Source organism: Dendronephthya gigantea, unplaced genomic scaffold (assembly GCF_004324835.1).
Source record: "Dendronephthya gigantea isolate DGI-Jeju-01 unplaced genomic scaffold, DenGig_1.0 000038F, whole genome shotgun sequence".
Lineage (NCBI taxonomy): Eukaryota > Metazoa > Cnidaria > Anthozoa > Malacalcyonacea > Nephtheidae > Dendronephthya > Dendronephthya gigantea.
In genome coordinates, this window is record NW_021163048.1 from 398,352 (window position 1) to 418,546 (window position 20,195).

Genomic DNA, 20,195 nt, shown 5'->3' on the forward strand with positions numbered 1-20,195 from the left:
CTATATTCCCTCCATAATTTGTCGATAGTCAATCAACCAATCTATGCGCAGAATATGTAATATCTTCTGATAAAATTGTACAGAAATGATAAGTAGGATCGTTGCAAGTTGAGCGGGATTATGGCGGGGTCAAGTGTGGGATTCATTACCTCAGGAGAGACCAAATTTTTTTGGTGTGCCCGTGCTTTCTTATACTGCTATACCCTTCCCCGCAAAGACTTTTGTGGAGACATTGGAATACTCATTTTAGTACGGAGGAGATGCATCCAATGAATCGTTCTTGGTGATTACTGATTACTTACGCTGTTAACACTAAACAGGCATACTCAGTTCTCCAGGGCGGTATTTCGGGGACAGGCTTTGGGGCCGGGCGCTAGTCCTGCCCCGTCCTGTGGCCAATTGTAACTATATATCCAGCTTTCGCACAACCGGTGTCCCTGAAGACAAAATCCTCGTAAGGGGAACCGCGGCACGTAAAAAAATCAATTGGCACCTGATTGTCTGTCATTCGAAATATTTTCAGAATATTGGAGCGATGATTTATGAACCAGCATATAAGGAGGTCTTTTGTTTATTGGCGTTTTTGATTGGCTAAGACCAATTTGTTTATTCGATAACTACACGCGGGTCAAAGGCCTGGTCTGGTTTAATAAGTGGAATACTGTAATTCTAACACAAGTTAGAAGTTTCTGTGGTATCTTTTTTATGAAATATGCAAACTTTTATCCCGGGGAAATTTTGTTTCAAGTAATCGATGTAATATTGTGGAATAGGAGTTATAAAGCCGATTTTCAAAAGGTGAGCACTGAATTAATAATGATTTTGACCTTCAGTCGCTTTGCAATTTAATATAACAGATTCACACAATTCAAACACTATATTTATGTATATGTCAAAATTTGACGATAAAATCAGATTAACCTGTTGCTAATCTGTTATCAGCTTTCTAAATATGTCGAAATCGAATGTCATGTAAAATGACATTATAGGCAAGGCCATATGGTGTAACTGCACTGACTGATACAATTTTCAGGCTATTTATTAAAAAATGCTCAGACTTGGGAGCTCAAATTTTTTTTATTGGTTACATATAACTAATTTGAAGAACGAAGGAAGAACGAAAGATTGTTGTAGTTGAGATAGTTTGGAGGCAGCAGCATGGCTGTAATAGCAATGACTGGTAATATATTAAAATTCAGTAGCTCCTTCAAATATTCTTAATTGCTGTGATCAAGAAAGCTGTCTGTTAGACTGTTACATGCTCAAATATCAGTATCTCTTGACCAGTCAACTGGAGCCAACCAGGAAAATTAACAAAAATCTTGTCATTTCCTAATACTGTAAGTGCATCTGTTATCATTCAGTCTATCTGTATATTTCTATATTATAAAGGGTTGAACAAATAAAGTGAAACTGGATGTAAAAAGCCCAATGTTGCGACTTTGTGTCACTGGAAGTGGTGGAGTTGGCAAAAGTTCATTAACTATCCGATATTTAAGAGATGAATTCACAGAGGTAATTGCTGATTGATACACTAGTTATAATTTAGAGTAAGGCATATGGCACTGACATTTGTTGGCAAAAGTTTACCTTGCCAGCAGAATTTGTCAGTTTTTTCCTAAAAGTTTGTTAACAATACTCTTTTCACTGTAGTTAAGTTTACCATGCTCTTGATAAACATTCATTGCATTCAAATCATCTCCACAACTGAAGATCAATTCTTCCTATAGTAAAATTTTGTTCAGTTAATCAAATATATTAGCTCAACTCATTTAAGATCCACCCTCTAATTAACAATTTAGTTTGGTATTGGACAAATATATTTATTACCTTGGTCATGTTCATATGAATAGATCACAAATTATAAATGTTCTAGAATTTCAAAAAATTGACTTGAAATTGAAATAATCACCCACCACCCTTTGTCAGATGGATTACAGCCACCTCCTATATACATACACCTATGATTAAGACACGAGGCTTTGTGCACCAAGCCTGATCTTTATGCATTATCATTCTCTTAGAATTCTGTATGTTGTTCAACTAGTTATTATTATAGTTATTATATTTTATATTTGTATATCTTTCTTTATATTTTAGTATTATGATCCCACACTTGGTAAGTACCCAAAATTATTTTATACTAATTATTTAATCTACATGCATGAATTTTAGTGTTGGTATTATAAAAATATATCCTTGTATCATATTAAAAAATCCTTTTATAATGCTTTCATATATTTCCATTGATTTAGTATGATATATTAGAATTTCCCAATTGCCATTTTAACAGTTTTTCCTCTTTCACTTTTAGAGGAAACATATCAGAAAGAGGTTGGTAACTACTGCTAGAATGGTTATTTTAGCTAACAAGTATATATACAAGTTTTGTTTGTTGTATATATGGCTAGTTAAATTTCAGCTAACCTATAGCTGTTAAAAATTAATACTGATGTATCTGAAATATGTTATTTTGTTAATTCATTTGTTATTTTCCCAAAATTCCAGTAATTAAGTTTTTCAGATATTGTTTATATATGGCAACACTGTTTGAAAATGAATGCACCATATTCAAACTGACATAATCAAATTTGACATAATAACTGCCTAAAATAGGCAAAAATTAGCTACTCTTTGTTTGATGAAGGCCGTTAGGTCGAGACATTGAGATTTTTTTCTACAACGGCTGTTATACCACATTTAGTGAAGTAATGTTGATGGTTTGAAGTTGCTTCCATACTGCCTCTTTGTTATATTGAAACAAATATTTAAACTGATTCAGCTGTGAAAATGTATACTTATTCAGTAGGGTATTCACTCTCAATTTCTGCTCTTATTTGGTAAATTTTCTTGTGAAAATACATTTCTTCTAAAAGTATCTAATAGATGCATATTGTTTAATTCTGGGGTCTGTTTCATACGCTGTATTGTAAGTGAATGAGTTCACATTGCAAACAGTAGACCAGTTGAGGGAGGTTTTTTCAGTATATGCTTCCTTAGTGTGAATATTTTTATTATCACTAACTCTCAAGATAATGTTGTCCTCTCAAGATAATGTTGTCATCTTGCATTTTATACCATATGTAAAGGAAGTTCGAACATCGACTGTGCACGATATAGCCTTATAGGAAGATAGTTATGTTCATGATTTTATACTATATTATACTTAGTGCATGTCGTAGGCGTATCAATTGTCAAAAAACGACAAAATGCAACCGTAGCTTAGATGCAAATCTTTTTCTAGCTGTTGCAGTATGTCAATGACGATATTCGGATAAATGCCAGTATTCTTCAAATATCGATATTATGGTATTGGTTTTTTCGATGATTTTTTCAAATGATTATTTAACGCCTTTAACGTCATTTCAATCTTCTCACTATCTAAAATATTCTTGTTTTGAAGAGGCTTTTACTTCAGTATGACTAAATTTAGTTAATTTTCTTTTGATGATGCTTAATAAGCTTTGAATTAGTTGATGTTTTTGTTTAGTTTACGTGTTCTGCTGCACGAGTCTTTAATTGCCCAGCAAAGCCGTTCAAGTGCTAAACTTACAGCGGACGCAAATAAAACCAGGCTCGGCAAATATTTTTGGCACACACCCTAACAAAAATTACCCTTGGAGTAATCGAGATAAAATCATTCTTAGTTAATATTCGTTCTGTTGAACTGGTCAAACACTCAGATATTCTGTTGTATTCACTACATTTCCTGTTCATTTTACATATTGCGCAACACGAACAGAATATTGCCTACAGGCATTTCGTCCGATTTCCCAACTGCATTTATTCCTACAACTGATCATTTGCACGACTGAGTTTATAAAAAAAACTCGACTTTCCTCACCATTTATACAGAGCGGCGATTACAAACTTTATAGAGCGGTATGGTTTAGGTGTACTTCTGAATTGAGATACTGTATACCATCACAAAATTACTTTGATTTAACAGGCTTGTGGTAGACTCGTTTTATTTGCTATGGTCGATGCCTATATGGCTTTGTACTGTTATTTTTAACCTGCAGATAGTGACTGAAAATAGCATAAATGCCAGTGAACATTCCGTTCTGCATCCATAACTGACTTTGACTTGCATCAGCATCACCGCATGCCAACAATGTGTTATTTTCGTCAGGGCAACGTTTACTATGACACATGCATGCACTGTTGTGACAGATATGCATTAGTGACGTATTTTACTGTTTGCATTAAGTAAAGCTTTTTGCCGTTCTTTGTGAATAAAATGCCGATATCAACCAAATATGCGGGGCGGGAAGAATGGTACAATATCAATATAGAACACAAGGTCAATTTTATATTTTACGGTGTTAATCGTAGTTCTAAGACTAACCCTAATCTTAACCAGAATCTCTTACGTAATTTCGGAAGAAATAATGTAGCCGCCTGTATATATTACAGCGGTAATTTTTTCAATATATCGATAAATCACACAGTTCTTTAGAAAGGGCGAATATTTAAACCCCTATGGGCAGAAAGGCGTACAGTAGATTGGAAGTAGTTTCCAGTACCCTGCCCTCGTATTTATCGGCTGTCATTCAACATAGTAAGTTCAGTCGAGAAATTACATTCAAAAGCAAATTTCGAGTGCTGTAAAGCCCATCATTTTTAGATTCAACCATCATCACACAGTCACGGATCACCCGATTTACACTATATAAGCACTTATAGATTTTAAGATGCAATTTTTCTTCACCGATTGATACTATGTGAAACAAAACTAATTCTGTAGAGTGTACTCAGTGTAGTATATAATTTATCACAGTTTATACAACTGTGAATTTACTGAGCAATACATATACAAAAAGATGGTTACACCTTTACATGAAGTAATCCAGGCCTCGATGTCTTTAGATTGAATATGCTGGTCGTTTATATGACATTGAAATAGTTGACACGGCAGGTCAAGAGGAATTCTCTTCATTCCGCGACTCTTCACTCGCAACAGGAGATGCCTTCCTGATTTTATTTGCAATCAACTCTCAGGCAAGCTGGCTTGAAATGAAAGATTTACGAAGTAAAATTATAGAAGATAAAGAACAACCAAGCCTTCCAATGATTATTGTTGGCAATAAACGGGTGAGACTCCTAATGGCCCAACCATGCAGGATAATAAAAAAATTCTGGTGCATGCATGAAGGGGTTTGTGATGAGGCAGGCAAGGGGTTTTTGCTCAACAGACCAAGCATTTAGATGCCTGAGAATAGTGATCACATGCCTCCATTAGAGACGTACGCATTAGAAGTTCTTACAACTGGGGCAGGTTGTATAAAAACGTCGTTCAGGATTGACCAATCAGAGTCGTATATTTCTGAGTTAACTAGGATTTGACTATGCAAAATGTAGTTTACGACTTAGAGGCTTAGCCTAGCAGAAGTAGTCAAATTATTCTTACAAAGCAAGTCGTTCATATCTTCCCAGGATTTAGAAGACGAACGAGAGGTCGACAGTGACGAAATTCAGGAATATTGTAATACCGTCTCTATTCCTTATATTGAAACGTCCGCTAAGGTTGGTAATGGTATAAAGCCAAGAGAGGCGTGTAGTTGGTGTTTGAATTATCTTGCAACAATTTCAGCTGCATGCAGTTATCTACCTAATTCTACGTTTGAAATACCATCACTGACTGAAAAATAAATCCACATCTGGTGTCCAAAAATGTGGATAAATTCGCTAACATTTGCAATCAGAAATACCGTTATCTCTTTATTTGAAAAAGGGTCAATTTCGGGGTTGTCAATGTATATCGAACTCGCTTGTTGTTGTTTTTTTGCAATATACATGGTTTGTATTGGACGATTGAAACGAGAATCTAACAAGTTCTTAATAAAAATCTGTAAAAAACATTATTTCATATTATGTAGGTGACATTTGGAAGAAAAATTCATATAGGATTCTCACGCTTCTTCGCATTCTTCGAACGCCCTCTTTTAAATTAACAGTAAAATACCGCTCCTGATATGGCTTTTAAACGTCATTGATATTGTCTCTGTATTTCTAATCAACAGTTTGATGTAGCAAAATATATACCGTCAGCTGAATATACGTATATATAGGAATGTAGGACACTAATATTGATTCTAAGTTTCTCTCTTGTTCACTTGAACACGATTATTTATCACCACGCACACGTTTAATATATACCAGATATAATATAGACTGTATTAGTCGTAATTTGTAACATAAACAATAACATTTTTGATATTACTGTAACTACGGTATATACAGTAATAACATTCATACATTGCTAAGGACTAAGTCCCCCCCCCCCACGGTTTAATCTCCGATCATTATGCATCAAATGAGACGCAAAAATATTCAAATTTCTCCTCATTCCTGCAAAGAACATTTTCATTTTTTGCAAGCATTTTTCCAAACTCATAATAATATCTCAATACATATATTGTTAACTTTCGACACTATGTACAATGAAAAGATAAAAAGATAAAAGGTAAGGCGATTAAAAGTACTAGTTTCGTCCTTCGGACCTTTTCAACAAATCGCCTGAAAAGGTTCGAAGGACGAAACTAGTACTTTTAATCGCCTTACCTTTTATCTTTTTATCTTTTTATTGTACATAGTGTCGAAAGTTAACAATATATGTATTGAGATATTATTATGAGTTTGAGCAAAACTTTCTTGGCTGCAGCAACAGATATATCTAGACAAGCATTTCTCCTTCTCTTCAAATGTAGACTGGCTTAAATGTCCAAGAAGCATTTCAACTTATTTATGGTCAGATACACAGGCTGCAAGCACATATGCTTGAAAGAACTTTATCAAGGAGGCCAGCTAAAAGCAAAAAGAAGGACTGCCTGATAGTTTAACACTATTCATATTTGCCAAGTTATACGGACAAAACCTCATATGGGTTTCAGGTTTTATATTAGTTATCATTTGGCTTTTTAATTCAACTGTAACAATAGCTAGCCATTCTATATTTTATCTTATTTAAAGCTAGATCTCCTTATTTAAAAGGATTTATTTGTAATCCTTATATTGTAGTATCTTAAGATGTTTTTTATTCATTGAAAATGTTGTGCTCCGCCCCCGCCATTGCATGTACTTGTAGTCTCACCACTCTAGGATGCTTATAACATGACGTGCTTAACGATCATAGAAACGCTCAAAGGGTTTGCACGGCTAAAAGCGCTCATGTTCGCCGTTGATGAAACAAGGTTGCATGACGAACTTGGTTATCAAGATGCAGCAACTTGTTGAAGGCTAACAAGACGCTGCGAACTTGATTGCAACCATGTTCGTGAGGTACAGCAAAACTTTTCCAAATTCCAAGGGCTTAGACTACTTTGTTTGTATATATAGAAATATTTTTTCATACATGGAAAGCGTACTTATATATACAGCAAAAAGCCGTTACCACGGTCGATGAAAATAGCAGGAATGAACTGTTGTGATGCACCCAAGAACATGGATATAACGATGTTGCTGGGTAAATCACAACATTTGCTCATGCAGTGCTGCATGTTTTTATCAGCGGGGAACAACCTGGTCACTGTCCACAATAACACATGCAGTATATTTTATGGCTGGCCATGCAAGTTCATCTATACAGAATTTTCCTGAATCGTGAATCAGTCTTGCAAGTTTTTTTTTTATTTCCACCACACGTATATATCTTCTATTTGCACACCAAACAGTGTGTCGCAGTGTGGATCATTTATAAGTATACTAGTCCAATGCCTGTATCAACGAATCAAGGACACGATATGGAATCTGTAACTTCCAGCGCTGGTTGTCCACAGGTAGAGTGAAAAATCGTTTATCATAAGACAAATTTCCGGCGACTTGTGTCCATTTCTTTGCGCTAAAATGAAATATAATTTGACATATTATACGTCTACATACTTTGTATGTTTCGTACTCTTTACAGTTTTTTTGTCATATATAAGGTACATTAAACTGTACCTTGTGTATCCATTCATACTCTCCAAACTTTGTATCAAATGTTCCCCGCTGTAAAGACCTCAATTTTAATGTAAATCTAGGTCCTAGTTCCTGAAGGCCAGCTTTCTCCGAGTTCTTGAAAATGTACCTGAAATACGAGAAACGAAAATATGCTTTTGTTCTGAGCACTGCAATTCAACCATATTCGAACTATATTGGAGTGGATATTTGCTTACCTATGGTGTCTAAAGAATATGAAATCTCTCTGATTGTGAAATGTTGCGCAACGTCTTCCTTCAAACTGAGGATCATATGGAAACAATGACGCCAGCAGTCTGGCAACAGAATGACCCAGCCTCGTCTTGAAGTTATTTAATATCACTTCAGGCCGATGAGATGATGCTCTTCCGTGATTCTATAAAGAACATCGAGTATGTAAATTTACGCCTAATTAACTAAGTCTTTCCATACACCTGGTTAAAGTAAACCTATCAGTTTTTTTCACTTGTTTCCCTTAGAGGTGTGAAAGGTCATTTTTATCCTGTGCACGAGATTCACGAGTGTAGAGACCAATGAACACAAGAACAATTAGGCAACAAGTAAGTAAACACTATATTTCCAGACAATCCACGAGCCAATTAAAGTCAGGAGGTTACAATTACATACTTCGCTACAAATTTGTGATTCACACTCTTTCACACACAGAGAGATAGAAAAAACCAACACAAATATTTTGGCAGTCACACTTTGAGAATGTTCTCAAAAAGTGGGCATAAAATTGTGAGAATCTGGAAGAAGCAATAGTTAACACCACGAACATCACATTCACATACCTTAATATGTTTTGATAACTTGATACCGCTTAGTTTAAAATGCGCGGTTGGACCGTCGGGGAGGTGAATTAACAATAGAGCATCTGATATTTCTGTCAAGAAAAATTATTAGGACAGAAAGTATAGCAAGCCCGCAAGCAAGACTTGTATAAGCAATGCGATTAACCTTACTAATGAACCTTAGTAATAACTAGCTAATGAGTCTAACCACGTGTAAGAGCATATTTGCAAATCACGATTCGTGACCAAGGGGTCGATTTCTATAGGGTTGTTCACAACCCTCCTCTTGCCCCGAGGGGGTCTAGAGAGGTGCAAAAGTCTGACACTCAAAGGAATTACCATAAATCATTCCACTGTCCAATTAACGTATACTCAAATCCAAACCCTGCCACTAACATTTAAGAATAAGGTTTATACAAAATATTTCGCTAGAGAAAAATCCTACGTAAAATACACGTCCAATTACGTTTAAAAGGATACTTGGTTCTTTATGATTTTCATTCACAATAACAAGGTTCGTAAACCCTCTTTCAATCGCCTGAGGAATTATCTTCTTTATGTCAATACCTTTCCTGTGTCTTACTTCAGAGTTTGGGATGATTTGCTCTAACGCATCAACAAATTGCACTGTTTTCTATATTTTTAAATAAAAAAACGCCCTGTGAGCTGTTATTCTGAACTCATGGATTCATGAGGAGGAAGTGAAAAAATTATAGGCATATATAATGCGAGAATGTGATTACCAAAAATGGTGATGAGGATTGAGAATCAGAAGAAAATCTGAGACCGGATTACGGGTATTATTTCTACATTAACAGATAGTATATCAATTTTATTGGTTCGACAGGCACTGTTATCATTGCTATGATATCCTATAATATCCTATAATATCCTATGATATTCCTTTGTTTACTATAACCTCATCTCTCTGCATCTCACCAGCATTTAAGACCTAGCTGGCTAGTCCTCTTGCTTTGTAACATCGCAAAATGCATATAAAATGTCACGAGCACGTACCACAGTGGGTTTGTTACAGGTAGTCAGCAAAACTTTAGATTTCACTTCGCATTGAAAGTAAGTACTGAGTTCATCTGTTTCTTCATCACGTAAGACCTGTGCCGGAAATAAGTTGAAAAGGTCACAGACAATTAAAATGAGATTATGTTATTTTAGTAAACACAAGTGGCACTTTTTTGAGAGGGAAAATTCTAGAAAGTTCCGGATCAGTTTTTTACTCCAAATTTTCACTCCAACTACAAAAAAACTTTAAAACTGTTTATCTTCTCCCTCATATTGGATTTCAACAAATCTAAAAACCGATTCTGGAAATTATTAGGGGGTGTGGGCGTCTCTGCTTTTAAGTCTATTGTTTCAATTGTCTTCAATTTTCTAGCTTAGCCTATAACTGTATATTAGTATAAGCTTTAACTTTTTAATAGCTCCAGCAAACAAATCTATGTCACTACTTATATAGGTCAGTGGGTGTATTCACTGTATCATATTTACCTCTTCATCGTCGCCATCAACCATAGTCTCGTCAGGAAGTCTGGTGTTTTCAATAGTTCTTGGCACTTGCTTTGGCGGGGCCTAAAATTGAGTAAAAATATGTTCAACCCCTTCAAAACAAATCATCGTTATACACGCGTAAAAACGCTCAGGTTGATGCAAGTTGATATAAACAGGATGGAGCAATGTTGTGCTGCCCACATTGTTCAGAGTTGTTATCAATATTGAACAATATTGTTACAACCGATTCAGTTTCAACAATATTGTTCAATGTTGATGCCAACTCTGAACAATGTGGGCAGCACAACATTGCTCCATCCTGTTTGTATCAACTTGCATCAACCTGAGCGTTTTTAGGCGTGTAGTTACGCCTCTGGTTGTGTGGTCAGTGTGATGGACATTTGCATACTTTATATATAATATGAATTGTACATGCATATATCCAATCATCTTGAGGCGGACGTGATGTACGTGATGTACCACGCACGAACCTTAGTTTATAAACTCTCTAACAGCAGAAAAGCCGACTATGTTGAGATACGTGTTAACTAGGATGAGTCTTATCATGAACTCCATTTTACGGACAAGATAGCTCGTTACAGAGAACAACGAGTGCAGTGGTTTCCCGTTTGCAAAACCATATAAGGCGCCATGCTACCTGATTTCTGTAAGTACAGTAACAGGAAAATTCTCCTTTGGATTGTAACGGACAGGAAAATTTCCTTTGTCGGTGAGTTCTCAGGCGGCGTTTATACAAAGGAAACTTTCCTGTCCTGTCCGATGCAAAAGGAGAATTTTCCTGAGTGGAAACTAGCCTTAAGTCCGTCATGTAAAGACTTCCTAAATCGTGTATTCCGTTAATCGTTCATGCATAGTTGAACTACCCAAAATCTATCAAATACGCAACAAACAGTCGGTTTTCGTTTTGTATTTAATGATAAACAACCGCATGCACGGTTCTCTTATTGATCACAGTAACAGGCTATTTATTTATTCGTGCTAACTAATGGTGATAAAATAAATTTTCAATTGAATTGCAAATTACAGTATACATACGTTTATCTAAATTAAGTCTCTCAGAATACTTTGATGGACGTTGGATTAAGTTTTTATGGAAAGACGTTTATTAGGTTAAACCTAGATCAAACGGAACACAAGTTTTTGCAAGTTATTATTATTTGGGAGATTATATAGAAACGTGCAAAGCCCTTTCACGCGGGCAAATTTTCTTTGACATAAAACTGACATTATAGCATTCGATCTTCCGTCGAAATGAGTATTATAGCAGATATTTCGAAATGTCGAAATGAGTATAGCAGATTAAATTTCCCATTTACATGATACAGGCTTAAGAGCTACACGATAATTGCCAAATAAAATTTGCCGTGTAAAAACTGCCTCAAGTGATTATAATAAATGATAATTGTGTGACTTTGAGAAATGTTTCTATATCTGACAATATGCATGCATGTGCATGTTGGTACATATATATGAGTATATTTCATTCACTATAGTTACATAACCTTTATCTTTAACAAACTATTAATAAATATAGCTAAGAGATTATTATATAATTAATATGTTTTATCAAACGATCTGCATGATCTTCCTTTAAAATGCGATGTCAGCGAGCTGACAAAACGACTTGATTTATCTTTTAAATATTGTTGCCCAGGATTTCGGCGTTATTCCATCATCACTACTCTGACTGGAACATCTGGATTTGGCTAATTCAGTGAAACCATCCACAGACTCTACGACCCTTGCGTTAGCGTGATGGTCACTTGAAGTGTTATTGTTCTTCACTTTATACAAAGTATCTTTATTTGAGTCGTTTTTAGAAATTCCATTCATGCGCTCAAGGACGTTTCGAGTTTCAATGACAGAAGCATCACAGCCGTCAGTTTCGCAATCACCAGCAATACTACACTCTTCTTTCGTTGTTGCTTCAGTAATCGGCCTGGCCGTTTTGAACATTTCACTGAAGCTCCCGCATATACGTTGTACGTTGGTTTTGTCCTTACAATATAAAACATGACCTTTTAAGCTTCCTTCATTCCTCGTTTTTGCGACTATGATTAGATATTCTGAATACTTCCAAAATTTCGTTGTCGTAACATCACTGATGTTGCATGCTTTGAAGCTGTGTTGTATTTTATCATCATCATTGAAAATCGTGGCGCCATCCGAATTTATCCTCAGTTTGAATAACATATTGCTAACATAGTTCTTTCTGTATTCACTAACCACATATTTAAAGAATTCGTCTATTTGTGCGTCGGATGAAATGTCGTAATCTTCAGTGATCGCAGTGCAGCCGATGTACTGAACAGAAAATTCATTTCCATCCAGAATGTTACTGCACTCCGTCTCGTTTAAGGCGTGATATTTGCAAACTTTGATGAGTGTTTCAGCTACAGTTGACATCTTTACACAGATGATACTTTTTTATGATGCATGCGTTTTAATAACTACATATAAACATCACTCGGCAGGAGGGAATGTGACCTTTTGTCTGTTTCGTAAGTGGATTTGAAAGGCGGATGAAATCATTTGCGGAATTATGAGTTATGACAGGATGCATATGTATGACACTTAACATGCCAAAACCAATTCGTTCATATCCACAATTTATATGTTTTTATAAAATTCCTTTGGGCCTATTGATACAGATTTTATTATATATCCCACAATACATGTATTTTCTCACAATTAAGTAGTTTTTTAGGATTATAATTAATTAATCTGCATGGTGCTAAGTAAATTTACATTGACGCAAAGCGCCAGTGGGATTCGTGGAATTAGTCGGCCAATAATAGGATTTGGCAGGTTTTTAAGTCAATTTTAAAGCCTGAATATTTCGATAGAGCTCGACCTTTTCGTACATGAACAGCCGAGTAAGCAAGAAAACTTCTCGAACCCAGGCTAACTAGGTAAACCCGGCTGGGGTTTCACCAAAAGACATAATGATGTTTGTTGCTATAATTCTATTTACGTCTATATGAATACAAATAAGTTTACTGTGCTGTTAAGTAATAACTTTGCAATCGCTTCGCCTCGCTTTTTAAAACTTTAAAAACTTAACAAAAGCAACAACATAAGTCATGATGTCAATTTGTAGGTTTCTTTTAACACGACTTGTTCACATTTTGAAGTAGAAATTGCGTGTGCTGGTATGGCTACCTTTCAGCCTACATGCTCAGCAGTCAGCATCACGAGATGAGGCGATATTGACAATTATCACATAGAGAAATGTCGTCCCGGGAAAGCGTGCTAGGCCGTTCTAAGGCTCTCGAAAAGCGAGTTAACCTCAGATAACCCGATACAATCAATAGAGTATATGCGGGCTATTATTGGAAATTATTATTGACAGTGAGGATTATATGAAGTCCGCAGATAATTTCAAAATTCAAAGACCCCCACTCTTTTTTTCTACGACATGCTGGTATATTTACTGCATATTTATCATGACTTCGATGCCATCGTATCCCAGACATTGTTCGTGACTGCATGTGCCTCTGCGGGTGTTCTGCGTTCAAGGAATGTGCTGAGACATGATGAATACTCGTGATACAATGCACAGGTCAACAAAGGTTGTGCATAAATTATTATTCTTCAATACCTATTCCTTCCTGGTGTAATTATTAAATATCTTTACTGCACGACGTATATTCTATAGTTTGAAAACTTCCTGTTCAAAACGGCGAAACCCAGGTGAAGAAATTTTACGGAGAAATTGAAGGGAGAAAGTTCATTTCTGCTTTTTAAAACTTGTGGTGATTAAGCCCAACAAATTTGCTTTAAAAGCGCTATAACGTACTGTTTTTTTCACTAGATAGACAATAGACATGACATGTATACGGGGTGGATAAAAAAAACCGGATATGCCTACTCATATACAAATTGCTGTATAGTTGCATGTTATATAATTTTTTGCTAGAAGTTGCCAAAACTCTAAAATAAATGAATAAATAATTCCTTCTTGTTCCTTTTGAGAGCCAAAATACATTCTTATGACGCTGTAGTCAAAATACATTCTAATGGCGAGAGACAGAATACATTCTAATAGTCCTGTTTAAGACAAGAACGAAACAGGGACCCCGCTTTGAGCAGTGCACGGCAGTTTTTTAACTTTTTTGAGCAGTACATGGCAGTTTTTTAACTTTTTTTTCACATGAACGCTTGACCCATCTTGACCCGAAGTCCTGAACATTATTACACTGACATTGTATTTCTTGACAAACGTCCTTATTTGATCATCAGTTTTGTAAAATCACATGTATCTCCAGAAATTTTCTTACAATTTTAAAAAGTGGTGCAACTCCAGTTTATAATGATCCCTGCCTGTTACAAGGTTCAAATTTTCCAAGGTTGCAATTTGCAATACAAAGTGTAAAGAGATGTAAATTTGGTAACTTTGTGTATAACAGGTACTTTACTAGATACAGAACTGCAATGAGATAAGCAGGGTGGTAAGAAGAAGTAAATGCGTTTGCCTTTGGTGAAGCGTGGTTGTATTTTTTTACCAGTGAAACCATGATTGACAATTTTGTAATCTGTGTTTCATGATTGATCTACGAAAAATTAACTTCAAATTATAGCTTCGAAATATAACTTCAGATTTATGTGTGACCCGTGAATGCAATCTACAATCTATGTCATCCAATCAAGGTACCCAGAGTGTAGAATATCATGCCTTATTTCAGGGCAAGGCATGAAGGTGTGAAAAACTTTTCAAGATAGTCAATATGGGAGTCATATGATGTATGATATGGCAGTGGAGCAACTACCCTCATGGCTCTGGCACGGTTTCGAAAATCTTTACAAGTGTATCAAAGTGTTACCCTTGTCTTCCAAGGTCTCTGGCCAACATAAACTTACTTGTTCCCACATGAGAGTGACGAGACATTTCTCAAAGATAGTCCGCACATTGTTCATGTTTATCATACATATAAGCATGTTGCATTGTCTTTCATGTTGGTGGGCATTTGACTATTTTTTAAAACTACTACATTTGAAAGTAAACCTGAGGATGGATGGGTTTCATTCTTATTCACCTGGTTTGCTAGACATTATCATTAGTTCATAAACTAAGGATAAGGATAATAATAGTTACAAAATAATAGCAAGAGGAAAGGTAGGAAAGTTATTTATAAAATATGAAAATAGAAACTGAATGAACACGTGTTTCTGAGCTATTTAACAAGTGTTTTATCCAGACTATCCACAATATTGTATGGTCTGTTGTTAATATCGTAGTAAGCTCTTTTTCCCGTCTGATTTTCCGCGCTAAAATATAGATTATTTTGAACACGCAACACGCAGGATAAACATCGGCAATCGGAGAACGACGAGAATTGATCAACTGATCTAAAACTCACGTCACGTGTACTTTCAGAGTCTGACTGTTATTGCTATAAAGAGTAGAGACCCAAACTTCTCACCTCATCTCCGAGCGCTTCTTCTTCTCTTTTTCTCTTTTTCTTTCTTTCTCTCTTTTCCTTATTCTTGTTATGCTTTTCTTGTTTATACAAAGAACTTCTTCTTACTTTATTTCTGACACGGGACAGGTCTATAGAACGCTTTTTCTCACAACTATTAACTTCGTTTACGTCGTTTTTGTCAGCCATCTTGCTCGTAGTATTTATTGACCATATATACTGTATTAAAACCCTTTATATCCATATATGTTCAAGTGGTTTTAGTCACTATATCCTTGAATATCCCCATCTGAGTGGTTCATTTAGGTTCAATAATCTATTGACTGGTTTATACTTCAGCTGATAGAGTTTGGTATAAAAGAACTATTAACAAGAGAATTTTATTTTCTATAAAAATGCAAGGGGGAAAATTTTTGGCAAAGCTGCAGTCAGGTTATACTATTCCATTACTAGGACTGGGAACATGGAAAAGCAAACCAGGAGTTGTAGGCAGTGCGGTCAAAAGTGCAATTGATTGTGGATACCAACACATTGATTGTGCTGCAATTTATGGCAATGAGAAGGAAATAGGCGAAGCTTTCGCGGAGAAAATTGGAAAGGTATGTGAAAATGAGAAAAGCGTGAGGACTACATGGGACTACAATTGTAGCCCTTAATGAGTTAATTGTAATTGTGGTATAATATCAGACTTTCCTGAAAAATCATATACTTCGCTAATAAATTTTGTGAACATCCCATCATACCGTGGATAAGCATGGTGATCTGTGTATACTGAATACACTGCATAATTATACTACCATACTACTAAAACACTTAATCTCCCTAAGGATCTTAGGGGTGCCATTTTCATGATCCTGCTTCAGCACATGGTCTACATCCATCCTTCAGTTAGTAATTTTTGTTGCAGCAGGTGTTATAGTCACTCTACCACAGAATACCTATCAGAAGAATAACTCTATACTATTTTTTGTAAGTGTGATTCGTCATGATTCGTCACTAAGCAAGTGCATTTTTTTGAGGCAGTCACCCCCCTGCCAATGTCTAAAATCAGAACATTTTTAGTATTGGCAGGGGGGTGACTACCTCAAAACAATGCACTTGCTAAGTGACGAATCATGACGAATCACGAAAAAAGTACAGGAGTTCTACTTCTGATAGGTATTCTGTGACTCTACTGAAGACGTACTATGGTTGTGAAGAAAGAAATTAGTTTTTTAAAAAAATTTTCATTTATAATCAATTCTTTATGGACTGTTAAGGGCAATCTGTCTAGTCAAATATTTGTGTTGTATAAATTTTAGAATATTGAAAGAAAAGATCTATTTGTAACTTCAAAATTATGGAACACCAAACATGGAGCAAATGATGTTAAACCAGCCTTTGAGAAAACATTGAAAGATTTACAGCTAGATTATCTTGATCTGTATCTAATTCATTGGCCTATTGGACTGAAATCTGGAGATAATCCATTCCCTAAGAATGAAGATGGAAGTCTTCAGTATAGTGATGTACATCCATTTGAAACATGGCAAGAAATGGAGAAGTTAGTGGATGAAGGCTTAGTGAGATCTATTGGTAAAAAAATACTTTCTATATATATACATACATACATAAATTTCTTCAATATTTAGGGCATATATCTGGAGTATTAGGCATTTAGGAGTTGTCATAGTATCTGATATATTATTAAAGCTTATTCTGGTAGTACCATCTTATTTATCTGAACTGCCTGGAAAGAAGGAGTTATGCCATATTATAATGGAGTTCTTGCCAGCAGTAAAGTTGAAACAAATTAAATTTGTTTGTTTTGTCCCTAAGGGTTATCTAACTTCAATAGCAAGCAAGTGAAAGAAATAGTTTCAAAAGCAAGAATCAAACCATCTGTTCTTCAAGTGGAATGTCATCCCTATCTTAACCAGAAAGAACTTATAAATTTTTGTAATCAGCATGACATTCTTGGTAGGTATAAACTGTGGTATATATGAGGTTTTCAACCTTATACAGAACGAACATGATGTAATTATATGATAGTTAACAATGGATTTTGCTGTAAATAAGGTCATGAGAATTGAGACGGTGCTACACGCTGTATTGATCGATTTTTCTGCTTAGACATTAAATCCTAGGGTTTTTGCGGTCAATTTAATGGCGGAGGTTGGGGCATGCATGCAGATTATGGAGGTACATGTAATGTGAAAGATATTGACCTTCTTAAGAAGATTTTATTGATTTTCTTATGCTTTATAGTGACAGCATATAGTCCACTTGGATCACCAGATCGTCCTTGGGCAAAACCTGAGGATCCGCTGTTGTTAGATGACAATAAAATTGTTGCAATTGGCAAGAAGTACAACAAAACTGCTGCCCAAGTTTGTATCAGGTTCCAAATAGAACGAGGACTTTCTGTTATTCCTAAAAGTACTTCAGCTCAAAGAATCAAAGAGAATAGCAAGGTATGATTGACACTGCATATAGTAATTTAGCCTACATTATTGATTGCACTATTCGTCACCATTCTATACTTATAGATTAACTGTGGTCTGTGGATGTTGAGCATATTTTAAATGTAATGCATGAAGGTTCCCAGGGGTGGACTGGCTATAATTTAGACCCTTGGGTAAGATGGAAATTTGGGCCCCGGCTATTCCTTTGTATATCGCAGATTAGGCAACGGTTCTCCATAGCAGTTGCAGCCATTTTCCAAAAGTTGTCTACATAACTCAAAATTTAAGCCAAATGATCTTCAGTGTAAGTTTTCAACCAAGCTAGCTTATGTTCACACACCAGAGTCATATATATTTATTTGTGAATATCTTATTCAGGTGTTTGACTTCAGTTTATCACCTGAAGATATGAGTATAATTGAATCATTTCACAGACCATGGAGAGCTTGCATTCCAATGATAGAGGTACACTAACTATACATACTGTGCACACTTAATCTGTCCTTAGTTATATAAACTGATTTATAAATTTGCTTGGTCTCGATAAGCACAATAATTATTTTTCTAAAGTTATACGACTCGTTTTCGACTTTCACTCTCTGGGCATTTCAGCAGCACAAATAGTTTTTAAACTTTAAAAAACTTTTTAAAAAGTTTTTAAACTTTTTATTTAAAAATACAAAGGAAAAAATTAGCAAAACAACGGTATATATTCTAACTATTCCACCAAAAGCTTTAAGTTCATATGTATCTTTTAGACGTTATGATTAAAGTATGTTTCTGTGATTTTTCAGGTTAATGGAAAACAAGTACCACGCGATGCGCATCATCCTCATTTTCCCTTTCATGAACCTTTTTAATGTCAAGAGAATTTTATAAGAAAAACTATATCAACACATTTATCACTTAAAATGAGTTTATGTTTATACATAAATATAGACTATAGACCTAAAATGTAATGATTTATATTTAATTATATGTAGACTGCGCGTGATGCTAACCCTAGGTAGCCCAAAGGTATTTGTGTTTTAATCTAAAGCGTCCATCCAGTTTAATATCGCGGTCTGTGACGTAAACACATTGCTATGCTAACTGGTTTTTTTTTCTCTTTTTCAAACTACTTGCTAACAACCTTTTTTAATCAATTTTGCATGTCTATAAACGGGATAAAAGGTTTCACCTTTGCGTCTCCCCGCGAATTTTAAGGCGGGCTAATAAAATGCCAAATTCGCGTTAGTATTTAGACACCCACTGAGTGGGTTACAGGTGTGCCGTTTTGAGGATGCATTACCAAACTAGTATAGTTTACAGTCCTCAACCCCTATATGTGTACGTTCCTCTATGATATGGTAATAACAGGCTGATATATGTTTAGTGAAAACATAAACCCACAAGTCATAACATCAATGCATTATGCATAGCCCAATGCATATGACGCCAATATATTTTGAAAAAATAATTTACAAAACCATGAGAATACATTTAAAATAAATGGGAATAAGTATATTGTTGGCTTCATATATACGCCACCACCTGCTCAGAGTTATGTATTATGTCTTCACTTTTATTAATATACTTTAGGCTCACGAATAATTATTTTCACCGCCTGGAATGGGCCAAAAAAACGAACAATAAAATTTGTGCTATATTTTTCTTATTTTACATTTCGTAAAAATACACTTTGCAGTTTTTCGATTTAAATAAGCAGCTAGTGCATGGATAAAACCTACTGCATATAGTCTATACTGGAATAATCCATTGAGAAAATACATCAACAATAATTACACTTCTTTTTTACTCATGATCGCGGTGATTATGCACTTTACAAGGGCGCTTTGTCTTTCAGGCCCGTAACAGCCGCACGAGCAGAATTTCAAAGGTCGCTTCGCCGCGCGGTTGAAGCGAAAATGAATGTAATGAAAACAGCCTTTGCATCAGTCTCCAGGGAATACAACGTCCATTTGTACACGCAAAATCATAGAAGGACGAGCATGGCTTTATATCAACTGTAAAATAAGGAATTTAAAAGTAAAATTACAAAAAATAATGGA

General features: G+C 35.4%; 3 protein-coding genes across 3 annotated transcripts; 2 read left to right on the forward strand and 1 right to left on the reverse strand.

Annotated features, from left to right (window-relative positions):
• The first annotated feature begins 630 nt into the window (after nt 1-630).
• On the forward strand, nt 631-6,865 carry LOC114526249 (ras-like protein rasD). The gene is made up of 7 exons (XM_028547784.1): nt 631-798; nt 1,393-1,515; nt 2,101-2,119; nt 2,315-2,334; nt 4,870-5,094; nt 5,437-5,526; nt 6,711-6,865. Exons 2-7 carry the CDS (start codon nt 1,432-1,434, stop codon nt 6,840-6,842), a joined length of 570 nt encoding a protein of 189 aa, XP_028403585.1. The 5' UTR covers nt 631-798; nt 1,393-1,431; the 3' UTR covers nt 6,843-6,865.
• Nucleotides 6,866-7,296: 431 nt separating this feature from the next.
• Nucleotides 7,297-15,894, reverse strand: LOC114526248 (ribosome production factor 1-like). The gene is made up of 8 exons (XM_028547783.1): nt 15,704-15,894; nt 10,260-10,340; nt 9,771-9,866; nt 9,234-9,387; nt 8,754-8,836; nt 8,157-8,335; nt 7,942-8,068; nt 7,297-7,840 (listed from the first exon to the last, which is right to left on the reverse strand). Exons 1-8 carry the CDS (start codon nt 15,887-15,889, stop codon nt 7,799-7,801), a joined length of 948 nt encoding a protein of 315 aa, XP_028403584.1. The 5' UTR covers nt 15,890-15,894; the 3' UTR covers nt 7,297-7,798.
• A 95-nt stretch (nt 15,895-15,989) lies between these two features.
• Nucleotides 15,990-19,699, forward strand: LOC114526247 (aldo-keto reductase family 1 member A1-B-like). Its single transcript, XM_028547782.1, has 6 exons — nt 15,990-16,299; nt 17,002-17,275; nt 17,519-17,659; nt 17,948-18,153; nt 18,523-18,609; nt 18,939-19,699. Exons 1-6 carry the CDS (start codon nt 16,096-16,098, stop codon nt 19,002-19,004), a joined length of 978 nt encoding a protein of 325 aa, XP_028403583.1. The 5' UTR covers nt 15,990-16,095; the 3' UTR covers nt 19,005-19,699.
• Nucleotides 19,700-20,195: the final 496 nt, after the last annotated feature.

Coding starts and splice junctions, on each gene's coding strand:
- LOC114526249 (XM_028547784.1), top strand. CDS start 1,432: ATGTTGCGACTTTGTGTCACTGGAAGTGGTGGAGTTGGCAAAAGTTCA. Junction 2,335..4,869: donor AGGAAACATATCAGAAAGAG/GTTGGTAACTAC, acceptor CGATGTCTTTAG/ATTGAATATGCTGGTCGTTT. Junction 5,527..6,710: donor ATATTGAAACGTCCGCTAAG/GTTGGTAATGGT, acceptor CTTCAAATGTAG/ACTGGCTTAAATGTCCAAGA.
- LOC114526248 (XM_028547783.1), bottom strand. CDS start 15,889: ATGGCTGACAAAAACGACGTAAACGAAGTTAATAGTTGTGAGAAAAAG. Junction 8,837..9,233: donor TGAAAATCATAAAGAACCAA/GTATCCTTTTAA, acceptor CAGAAATATCAG/ATGCTCTATTGTTAATTCAC. Junction 7,841..7,941: donor AGTATGAATGGATACACAAG/GTACAGTTTAAT, acceptor ATTTCATTTTAG/CGCAAAGAAATGGACACAAG.
- LOC114526247 (XM_028547782.1), top strand. CDS start 16,096: ATGCAAGGGGGAAAATTTTTGGCAAAGCTGCAGTCAGGTTATACTATT. Junction 16,300..17,001: donor TCGCGGAGAAAATTGGAAAG/GTATGTGAAAAT, acceptor TATAAATTTTAG/AATATTGAAAGAAAAGATCT. Junction 17,660..17,947: donor TAATCAGCATGACATTCTTG/GTAGGTATAAAC, acceptor TATGCTTTATAG/TGACAGCATATAGTCCACTT.